Source organism: Gallus gallus, chromosome 2 (assembly GCF_016699485.2).
Source record: "Gallus gallus isolate bGalGal1 chromosome 2, bGalGal1.mat.broiler.GRCg7b, whole genome shotgun sequence".
Lineage (NCBI taxonomy): Eukaryota > Metazoa > Chordata > Aves > Galliformes > Phasianidae > Gallus > Gallus gallus.
Genome location: NC_052533.1, coordinates 2238138 through 2249919, shown reverse-complemented (window position 1 = coordinate 2249919; position 11782 = coordinate 2238138). Strand labels below are relative to the sequence as shown.

The window sequence follows — 11782 nt, the reverse complement described above, 5'->3', positions numbered from 1 at the left end:
CCACATCATTCTACTGGGGCATCAGACTGGGAGAACTGGTTCAGTTTTCTGACTCCTTCCCCAAATCCTGCTCTTCTTTCAAGTGGCCCAACTAATGTATCTCCCTCTTTTCAGAGCCAGAAGTTGTATTTATCAACAAGGAGAAGGTGCAGAAGGAGGTGAAGGCTGCACCAACAGAAAATGCCACGCTGAGCTGCGAGGTGGGCCAGGAGAAGACTGAGGTGAAGTGGTACAAGGAGGGGAAACTGATCACCTCGAGCAAGAAGTTCAGGGTGGAGTCAGAGGGCAAACTGCGTCGGCTGGTGGTGAGCCAGGTGGAGAAGAGAGATGCAGGGGAGTACACCTGCGAGGCTGCTGGCCAGAAACTGACCTTCAAGATTACTGTCACAGGTGGGAGAGAACACTTTTCAGCCTTTCCTTCTTATTTCTAGAATATTTAGAAAAATGATTATTCTTTTATAAGAATATTTCCTATTGGGTGTCGTATTTTTGGAAACCATGGCTGGTATGACTTAGGTTTAATGGGAAAGTGGAGAAAAGAGTCCTGATATATTTCCCTTGATATCTCCTCTATAAAGCTTTAGAAAGTCCTTAGGACAGGCAGCTCCATCCTTTAAAGTCTTCCACAGTTTCCCTTTGCTGTGGGAACAGATCCATGCACAGGAAGGGTCTAATTGTACCTCTCCATCCCCACACATCGGTACAACTGGACAACTCTGCAGTGCAGCTGATTCTCAAAATGTTTTAGAAGAGGGGCAGCGTGGTGAGCATTTGGGCATCAGCCCAATGTCTGATCACTTTTTGTTCATCTTGGAAGGGCTCGTCTCATCCTGTGGGGAAGATGTAACTGGATGATTTCCTGTAGATTAATGTTTCTAAGGCATCAAGTAGTTGGCAGCAAGGGGAAAAAAGTGGTGTGGAGAGTCATCCAAGATTCACTGCCCTATTATGGCTCTAGAGTAGGAAAAACAATTTCGTTTTCTGACCTACTCTCTGCCTCCTAATTCTCTTGCAAGTGACCTGACTAATGTGCCTCCTGGAGGATGAGGGTATTTCACCATTTGGATGCAATAATGTGAGATAAGCTAGGCTTTTCTCAGGGTGGAATGGGAAGTAGTGACAAAGTCCTGAACATGAAGTCCTGGTCTGTCCCTCTTTGCAGTGAACAGAATGACCCATTGCTGATAGCAGAGGCAGCTATTGGGAACAAAGGAAATGAATGATATGGGTCTCTCGTGCAGCATGGTACATTTCCCGATGCGAGCAATTTGTCAATTTGCACTCAGCTTCAAAATATTTCTTCCTTTGACTGCAGTAACGAGGCTTTAAAAACCACCCAGGTGATCTCCTAGCTTGCTGCACAGATAGTTGCTTTGTCACAAAAAAAGATTACTAAAAGCTTCTTTAGGAAGCAAAACTACAGCAAACAGACAAGCAAATGAAAATCAATCAGATCACCCTCCGTGGCACAGTTCCCATGTTCTTCCAGCAGATTTAGGTGTGTTCTGCCAGGTCAAAGAGGTGGTTTTCCATTGTTTCTGTAAGCTAGAAGGGCAGTGGGCAAATTCCTATCTTGGACATGAATCTTTTTCTCTTTTCAGAGCCAGAAGTTGTATTTATCAACAAGGAGAAGGTGCAGAAGGAGGTGAAGGCTGCACCAACAGAAAATGCCACGCTGAGCTGCGAGGTGGGCCAGGAGAAGACGGAGGTGAAGTGGTACAAGGAGGGGAAACTGATCACCTCGAGCAAGAAGTTCAGGGTGGAGTCAGAGGGCAAACTGCGTCGGCTGGTGGTGAGCCAGGTGGAGAAGAAAGATGCAGGGGAGTACACCTGCGAGGCTGCTGGCCAGAAACTGACCTTCAAGATTGATGTCACAGGTAAGACAAGTCTGTTGTCTGAATTACATCATTGTCTGAATTACAGCAGAGGATAGTAAAGTGAACACTGTAGCTGCTGTTATGCAGCGATCCAGTAGCAATAGTCTGTGCTGCGTCTTTTTTTCCTGTACTTGATTGCCTGGATTTGTAGCAAGTGAAGTATTTGGTTTTAGTATGGCACAAAGGCCTGTTCAGTCTGTCTGTAGAATAATAATTGCTGACACACACACAGTGGAAGCAATATTCAAGATATTAATCAAATCCCTCCTGTGCCTGAGATCCCAAAGGGTAATTCTTGTTCACTGAAATATTTAACCAAGACAAGTATATGTGGTGAGGCTGGAGTGAACGTTCTGTGTGCAGCCTGTCATGGGAGGAGCAGCAGGAACTCACCACCCCTGAATATTTTTTCTCATGCACTTTTTTGTTATAAGATTTCAATCATGAGAGAGCCATTGAAAAATTCTTTTCACGTAACAACTTTCAGTCTCATTTCTGAAAACCGACTGGAACATGTTTTGTCATTTGCCATCTTGACATCATTGCGATAGGCTGCAAATATTTCTTTTCCAGTTTGTGATATAACATATTTGAGATCTCAGCCTTCAAGATGCCCTAACACTTTGCTGGGTGCTAAATGGCCTTTGGTCAGGAAAGGTTCCCAGCATTGGGACCTTCAGACCAGGTCTGCTAGGTTCCCAACCTATTTTAAGCTTATGATGTCAAAGGGATCTTTGAAGTTGCAGACATACTTGGGTGCTTTGTCAGCCACTACGTTGGGCTACCTGTACCTTTGACAGTCACAGTTGTGGCAATGGAAGAGGCCATGAAGAGTCTGTTCAAGAAGCCAGGGCTACTGTTCTGCATCATGAAAAGTGAACCACGAAGCCAGTGGTTTTGCTATCATATGTTTGTGTTTTATGTGTTTTGATGTTTCACTGTGGGTCTGAAGTAAAAGGAACTCAGGGTCTTTTGGTTGCCTGCAGGACAGAATTTCTTTGGGAACATTTGGGTTAAATATAGTATAAACATAGTGACTTGCAACCATGGGACTGGTGTCAAGGACCCTTTTGTTTCCTTCAGTTCCTAGATTCCTTCTTCCCTAAATTTGACATTACAATTTGCTTCAACAGAGAGTTGACATCCTCTAGTGAGGGCAATCATTTTGGGTACAAATGGTAACCTAAACATTTCCCAACCTGTACATACAAACCTGCAAGATGGTCTCATTTCAATCCCTCCGTCAACACTTTCTTTCTTTTCTACACTCAGAGCCAAAACCTGTGTTTATAAACCAGGAGAAGGTGCAGAGGGAGGTGAGTGCTGTCCTGGCAGAAAGTGCCGCCCTCAGCTGTGAAGTAGCACAGGATACAACCGAAGTAAAATGGTACAAGGATGGAAGACTGCTTGCCTCCTCTAGAAAGTTCAAAATGGAAACTGTGGGCAAAACCCGGCGTCTGGTTGTGGAGCAGCTGGAGAAGAAAGATGCTGGAGAATACGTCTGTGAGGCTGCCGGCCAGAGGCTGACCTTCAAGTTGGAAGCAACTGGTGAGCATTCACTTTGGGAGCGCTAAGCAGCAATCCATGTGGCTTAGAGGAAGGCTGGCTATCTATCAACATCAATGAACCACACCACACATTAGATTCTCCTTTTTAACGTAGTGGTAGCGAGGTGAAAATCTGGCCGTGGAATATTTTTTACTAGGGAAATGCCATATAGATTTTGTTCATCTTTGCACACCTCATCACCTGATGTTTCGGTGACCAGGAGCTGAAAGTAGGCATGGGAAGTTCTAAAGAGCAGAGAGAGAGATAGGGAGGAAGGTGAATTAAGACAATCCCCTCTACTGCTGTGTGTCCCAGAACTGCCCAGTTCTGTGGCAAAACATTGTTCAAGATGAAGAAGAGGCCAAGAGAAAGGCAGCAGAATGAATAGAAAATAGACCACACTTAGGCCATACTCAGCATATTAATACTTCTCAATTAGTTTTAGAATTCTCGAAATGGCAGAAAATTTACACAGGCAATTTTACTTTTAAGAAACACGTTTTCATGGGTAGCACATAAAATGCATACTCTAATTTCCATTCCTTTGTTTCTGTTCTAAGCAGAAGTTCTGGATTTCCTGATGGGTCATTTTCTTTCTTCCCACTCAGCAAAAGATTATATTAGCTGTATTCTTTCTGTTGTAACAGATTACGGATGAGCTGGTATGCAATTGTGAGTCATGGAAACTGAATACTGCTGTGTTTGAGGACCTGAAGTTCTTAGTTTTCCTATTTCAATATCTTTTCTAGAACCAGAGGCTAAATTTGAAAAGGAATTTGTCCAGAAGGAGCCTCTCATTGTTCAAGAACATGAAAGCATCACTCTGACTACTTCAGTAACACCTGAAACTGCTGTAGTGAAGTGGTACAAAGATGGAAGAGAAATCAAGGCGAGCAAGAAGTATGAGATCAAGAGTGATGGGGCATCCAGGACTCTGACAGTGAACCTGGCAGAGAGCACAGACACTGCTGTGTATGCTTGCCAGACAAAGAATGACAAGCAGGAATTCAAAGTAGAAGTGAAAGGTGAGCAGCTAGCAGCCCACAAATTGTGTCTCTTCCTAACAGCTACTCTTTTCTTATGGGAGGATGAAGTGAAGAAGATTGATCTCTCCTAAAAGCTGTTCCAACCTTTATGCTTGAATTGCTGTTGCAGCTGCTGTGTCATCCCCAATACAGACCAGAAAAGTCCTTCTTGCCTCCAGAGATCCAAGCTTGTCCTCTGCTGGCCACCTTGGGAGATCAAGGACTATGACGGGTTCTTTTCCTGTTGTTTGCTCCCCACTGTCACCGCACAATTTCTATCTCCTCCTAAAGCAGTTGGTAGGGTGTGTGCAGAGCCTCCGATCTTCCTGACTCTAAGCATGACAAAGCTGATGAGGAGGATGTAGAATGGGGTTTATGTCCCTTCAGACACCTACACTGGAGAAATCTGCAGCTGGGATGCACCCCATCAGCTCCCTTCAGCTGTGACTGCATGGGAGTGGTTGCTAGCAGGTCATGATCCATCCAGCAGGTTGGACGTGTCACATCCCATTGGCTGTGACTCCAGTTGCATGAAGTACAAATGTGGCTGCTGGGGTTCTAGCATCTGTACAGATTTTTAATTGTATTCAGGCAAATTAGACTCTGATGTTAAAATAAATAAATAAATAACAGCAACAAGTGACAATCCCAACCGACCAACAATAGCAACAAAAAACCACCATGCATCTCATCAGGTAGAAGATTAGAAACATAGGAAGGTAAACTTTAAACCTCTTTAAGGCACTGTTCTTATGTTGCAGAATGATAATGATAACTCCATGTTGATAAAATCTCTCAAATTTTCCATTTTTTGGGTTTCTTTCAGCCTACTCTGATCCCCAAGTCTGTCTGTTTTTTTATTTTTTTATTTTTTTGTACTTTTTTTCTCTTTTAAATTTCTCTAATAGGTTTTGTAGAACACTTTTCTTAACTTCTACATTCTCACAGTTCTTTTCCTTCCTCTCCATCTTAGAAATCCCAGTGAAGTTCACCAAGAAGCTCGAAGCCGTTAACGCTGAGATTGGAGGCAGTGTCACTTTGACCTGTGAAGTGAGCCATGCCAAAGGGAAGGTGGTGTGGCGCAGGAATGCAGTTGAGATCAAACCCAGCAAACGTTTCCAGATTCACGAGGAGGGGGTCAGACGAACCCTGACAATAACAGGGATCCGGGCTGAGGATGAGGGAGAGTACTTCTGCGAGTCCAGAGATGACAAGAGCAGCATTACCATCACCCCCAAAGGTATGTCTCTGGAAATGAAGGGTGACAGTGTGGAAGAATCCTTGGCTTCCCTCATCAGCCATCATAACCCCACAAAGCTGAGTTTATTCATGTGTTTATGCTGTTCCCTGTGTTAACAACCAAGTACAAAACTTCACTTCCTCTCTAAACAGCTGTGGAATCTCTGTTTGTGAAGAGCACAGCTGTTGAGCTCACGTAGGTGGGCAAATCAACCTTCATGGCATATTGAGGCTGGAATTAAGCACCCCAAATGTAAGCTAGGATTTTTTTTTTCCTCCTTTGCCTCTTTTTTTCCTGCATCTTCTATAGATACAGCCTACAGACAGGAGATGTGATGGTGCATTCTGGTGGTCACTTATTGCGAGTTATAAAATTTGATGCTTCCAGTAAAATCATCGACTCTGTTGGCTCTTTGAAGGTGCTCATACCACATCTCAAGGATGTGCTCCTAAGTGGTTTCTTCTTCTCCATCAGCTCCCAGAGTGGTGAAATTTGTTACGAGTCTCAACAACGTGGCTTCTGAAGAAGGAAAAGAGGCTGTGTTCAAGTGCACTGTTTCTCCCAGTGATGCTGTGGTCACCTGGTTCAGGAATGGTGTCAAGATTGAAGCCAGCAAGAAATACGTGATCTCACAGAAGGACACCAACCACAGCCTCACCATCACTGATCTGACACTGGAAGATGCAGCTGAAATCTCCGCCAATGCTGAGGGAGTAGAAAGCACAGCCAATCTCAGAGTCCGAGGTAAGGGGCAGTAATGCCCCATTGACAGGCTGTCACTGGTGCTGTGGTCTGTGGGTTTTATATGGCCTTTCCTCTGATTATGGTAATGGTATGGAATTTTGCTTCCTTAAATAGGGTTCCCCTGAATGCATCAAGACTGGAGCCACCATTTAAATTCTTTCTGAAAAACTGTTTTGTGGATTCTCTACGTTCTTACTGTTATTTCTTCTCGTTTATCAGAGGCCTCAATCTCATTCAAGAAGAAACTGGAGCCTAAAACTGTTGAAGAGAAAGACACGGTGACCCTGGAGGTAGAGCTGACCAAGCCTGCAGAAGTCAAATGGATGAGGAACAGCATTGTATTGAAGCCCAGTGAAAAAATAGAGATCAAAGCTGAGGGAACAAAGCATATCTTGATAGTAAAGGACATCTCCTTTGCAGACAGGGGCTTTTACTGCTGTGAGAGTCCTGATGACAAGACCCAAGCCAAGATCAATGTGGAAAGTAAGTTGAATGATTGCAAGGTCTGTAACTATGCCGGATGTGATTTGGAGTCAGGTCGTCTCCATTATCACAATGACCACTGCCACCCTTACTTGCCATGGGGACGGGGGGACACAGCCCTGTGCTTGGCCACCATTCTCATGCTTGAAATAAGGTGGAAGAGAGGGCAGTCTTCCCACCAGCTCTCAGACGTGTCACTGGCCATAAGGTCTTAGCTGATTCTCCTCTGTCTTCTGAAATTTCTCACTCTGGTGCAGTCTTTTTTTTTTTTTTTTTTTATTTGTTTGGCTGTTAGTAACCTCTTCCCTGCTTACCCATCTGCTCTTCTCTACAAAGCACATCTTTCAGAGCATCTCTCTGTATTCAGTCAGAGTTAAAAAATCAAAATAAAAACACAACAGCATATCTTTCTATGGATGCTTCCCTTTCAAGTTAGCTAATGGTGTCTCAGCTGTAGCCCTGTACTTCTGTCCTGTTTCCTGCATCCTTTTGTCATGATTGCCATGGAATAGACAAGGACAGAATTTAAGCACTTAAGGTCTACCTAATTTTGTCTGCAAAGCCCCTGCCACCAATTGCTGCTAGGTCATAAATAATAGGTACTGAAAGACTTGGTAGCAGACTTCAACTACATAAAAGGCTCTTAGAAAGTGGAAGCAAACAATCTGTTCTCCAGGCAGAAATAATGGACTTCAATTGCAATGAGAAAGCTACAAGTTATACAACAAAAAAAGCTTTTTAATGGTTGGATGACTGAATAAGGGACTTTGAAGCCTCCACCATGGGTTTCAGAAAAGGTTAGTGAAATATCAGTCTGGGACATAAAGAGCTGAGCATGTCCTGGAGCAATGGAGGAGGGATGGATGATTTCTGTAGGTGTTCTCAGCCATAGAATTTTATGAGTATGTTCTTTCATACAAGATGGACAGGTTGATTTGTTGCACTGGTTCAGATTTTTGTCCTGGAATCTCAGCAGTGCACAGACGTTCAGAGCAGGTTAAAGCTCAGACTTCTGCAAAGTAAACAAGCTCCTGAAATTCATCTCTAATCTGTTTTAGCTGTGGATTAGCTTTACAGTTCCCTTCCATAAGCTTTATAGTTCCCTTCCATGAGACTACTCATACAGACCAAGTGCTTAACTTTAACTCTTGCTCCAGGATTTTGGGCATATTATTAGCAAAAACATCACAAATAATTTCACCAACAATTCTCCCCACCTATATGCAGCTTTCCTCTTTTTTTACTGGAACGGTTTACATTCTCATATAGGTCGGGCATGTGGAAATCCCTGGCAACAACCCCATTAATTCTCATGAAGCTGAAATTTCTCTGACTTTGGCCTTTGTTTTGTGATTCTGCATGCATGCCCTGTAGCTAAAGCCTGGATGTCTTCCCCCAGCACCTTCAATCTCCCGTCCTTACTTAAGTTACTCCACTACAAATCTCTCTGTTTAGTACAAAAGCATTTTTATTTTGCCCCTTCTGTGAGCCAGCAGCTGGAAAGGTTGAGATGAGGACAAGGTTATTTGTGTGTTTTTTATTTTTTGCCTAAGAGCAAACTGGGAATCAAAGATATCAAGCAATTGATGACAAACTGTCTCATACAGAGCAGGGTTTGTCAAATCACTGGCATGCACTGTTAGGACAACTTCATCATCAACGTATTCCGGGCTGACAGTTGTCACAAAACTCTGCTTCTGTGTCCCAAAATGTGCAGTTATCTCTTCTATTGGCAGTTGCTCATCTTTTCTCCGAACTGAATGGTTGTAGGAAATAAAACAAGCAAGCAAACAAACAAAACAACCCGCAGATATTAACCTCCAGCTGGTTGTCAGTGCTAATCTTTGGGCCTTGTGCATCACTTCAGATCCTTCTGCAGCCAACAGAGATTGGAAAATACAAAGACCTTCAGAGACTGCTTTAATTTGTAGAGGCACTTGATTACCCTTTAGAGTGTCTTTCTGAATATTTAAGGAACCAGAGGTGACTACGATCCTGATTTATATCTATGTTCAGGTTTACAGTTTCAATTAGATTAGATAAATGGCTCCACATAAGATAGGGAAATACAGCAGTTCATTGATACCACGTGTTGGAAGAATGCAGGTCAGTGTTGGGCAGTTTGCTGCTTCATTCCCTCTTACAAGTTGCACCCCAAGGCATTTTTTTCAAGCTTTGATTGTGTCAGTTTCCCTCCAGCAAGATCATCAAATCATTCAGGCTGGAAGAAAACCACTGAGATCCCCAAATCCAGCCCCAGCCCACCTCCACCATGCCTACTAACCATGACCCTCAGTGCCACATCCCCATGGCTCTTGAGCACCTCCAGTGAATGTGATATATCAGCATGGTTGATTCAGTTGTGTGAGTTTTCAGACACTGGCTGTTGTTATAGCGAAGCGAAAAAACCAAAACTGATGGAACAGTGTCTATACAGGAAGCAATTGGCTGTCCTGATAGCTGCCAACAGTGTTTTTGCAGTTTTGCACGAGGTGTGTCATGCAAGCTTGTACGAGTCTGGTTTAAAAACTTCCTGTTCTGATGGAAGGAGAGGATGTTGGTACAAGATAACTATGGGATTTGTACTCTCCAGATATCCAATTGCAATCACAGCTTATTGTCCCTATAGAAAATAGCTCTTCTGTAGATGAACTGAGATAGTTTCATTAAGTGGCTGAAGCTCTAAGTGATCCAAGGTGAAGCATAATCCAAGCTGGAATTTAGCTAATGGTAGTAGGGAATTCTTGTGACCATTCAAGCCTTAGTTATGAGATGCAGCAGGAAAGAGGCAGCGTGCAAAAAACTCATTCAGCTGTACTTATTTTAAATAGGGGTCCTCTATCTAAAATAGCATCGAGCTCTTACCCTGATTCATGGTAGAAACAAGATTTAACAACAGAAGACTAAAGTTATGCTCCATGTTTCTTGTCACTTAAGCAAATATTTGAATATATTATTTTCTTTGGCTATATTAGAGCTCATATTGAGGTCAGCAGATGTTCTTTAAATGCTCGCAGTCTGGCAGTGTGGGGAAATGGACTGCTATTTGCTGCTGAGCTTTAGGCTAAGAAGCCTGATTTTAGAGTACTGTGGACTTCCCCTTCCCCTTTCCTTCCCTTCTCCCTGGACTGATACTGCGTGGTTTGAGAACGCTTTCAGAGCAAGGCAAATGAGGAATAGCTATGTGAAAACCTATTGCTTTACTCCACTATAAAAGACATTTAATCAAAAGACAACTGTATGTTCCAAGCTTGAGATTCCAGGAGATCCTAGAAACAACTGAGCTGCTCAAACCTGTAGTCTGGCTGAATATTTTATTGTCAGTTATGGTCAGGAGGAGATGTTTGAGTAAGACAAAAAGTCATGGGTAAATTGGTCCTTCTTTTGATACACTTCTAGGCTTTCATCAGGGAAAAGCATAATTAGGCCAAATAATTATAGCGGAAATTATACCGAGAACATGAGAATGAAATTTCAAGTCTCTTGATATGAAGTTAAATTTTACCTAGTTCTACTATTCCCCAAATGTTTGTTGCCTGATGACAAGAAGAACTTTGCAAAAGTAATTTTTTTTTTCAGTCTGTGTGCAATACAAAGTGGGGTATTATCTAGGAGGCCACTTGAAACGTTTGCCTGTGGCTGTTTTTTTTCCATCTGGAAGGATCCACTTAAGAAGAGCACTCATGGATCTGGTTACAAACAAGTTTTCTTTTTTGCAAAGGTTGTTGTTGAGTTTGCAGACACCATACCTGGGAGAGGAAGAAGGAAGTAACTTATTTTGGTGGTCCTGGTGCTATTCAAGCATTCAAGGCTAGGCAGGATGAGGCTTTGAGCAACCTGGTCTAGAGGGAAGCAACCCTGCCTACAGCAGGGGGGTTGGAACTGGATCATCTAAAAGGTCCCTTCCAACCCAAACCTTTCTATGATTCATTCAGTGATTCTATTTCTCAGCTGCTGATGTGAGATCCTCCAACCTCTCCTTGTTGTTTTCCAGTGCGGCAGATTAAGCTGGTGAAAGGTCTGCAGCCCCTCGAAGTCTCTGAGAAGGGGACTGTCACCTTTTCGGTGGAGGTGTCCCATGAGGACGTGGAAGGGACTTGGCAGAAGGACGGCGTGCGGCTGAAGCCTGCACCAAATGTCACGATGGCCGTCCAGGGGAAGAAACACTCACTGACACTTTCTTCTGTGACCCTTGAAGATGCAGGACTCATCTCCTTTAAAGCAGAAGGCATTAATTCATCGGGGAAGCTCACTGTGACAGGTATTGGCTGGTGCAGGATGTGGTTATCTGCTCCTGTCCCAGATTACTTTAAGAGCAGAACCAGCTTTCCTTCCAGCTGCAAAGAATGTTATGCATTGGGCCACCAGAGTACCCCTCAGATACCAAGAGGATCATTGTAGCATCATTGTCCCTAGCACAAGTAATGATAAATGATAGAGTTTTTTGTTGTTAATTACGAGTTATATTAAGCATGGAAAGTAGGCACTGCCTTTCATTTTTCCTCATGCCAGATGCTCCTAGAGACCTCATTCCCAACTAAATGCACATCCTTTATTTTCCCTCTTAGAATTGCCTGTGAAAATCAGCAAACCATTGGCAGACATCAACATCACTCAGAAGGACAAGGTCACATTTGAGTGTGAGCTGTCCAGACCCAACGTGGATGTCAAGTGGTTCAAGGTATGGCACGAAATGGTATTTTCATTTCTGAGTTCTCTGGAAATGAACGAGAGTCTTTAATTTTGCTTCCAAGAGATGCGAATCTGAGCTTTTGCATTATAGCTTTTGCAATGCTCTCTTTCCTTTATGCTCTTTTACTTGCCCAGATCAGCACTCTTTGTTATTATATCCTGAGTTCATTTAT

The 11782-nt window shown here is 43.2% G+C and overlaps 1 protein-coding gene across 24 annotated transcripts in view; it reads left to right on the top strand.

The window, feature by feature from the left end:
• OBSCN (obscurin, cytoskeletal calmodulin and titin-interacting RhoGEF) overlaps window positions 1-11782 on the top strand; it is a 170112-nt gene that overhangs the window by 40338 nt on the left and 117992 nt on the right. For 23 of the 24 annotated variants that reach the window (XM_040695529.2, XM_040695532.2, XM_040695544.2 and 20 more), the window contains 9 exons: window positions 115-390; window positions 1602-1877; window positions 3150-3425; window positions 4175-4450; window positions 5424-5690; window positions 6165-6434; window positions 6654-6917; window positions 10912-11178; window positions 11486-11598. In XM_040695529.2, the coding sequence (XP_040551463.1) occupies window positions 115-390; window positions 1602-1877; window positions 3150-3425; window positions 4175-4450; window positions 5424-5690; window positions 6165-6434; window positions 6654-6917; window positions 10912-11178; window positions 11486-11598 (2285 nt within the window). The remainder of the gene's footprint in view (window positions 1-114; window positions 391-1601; window positions 1878-3149; window positions 3426-4174; window positions 4451-5423; window positions 5691-6164; window positions 6435-6653; window positions 6918-10911; window positions 11179-11485; window positions 11599-11782) is intronic. The other variant, XM_040695537.2, reaches the window with a different exon arrangement.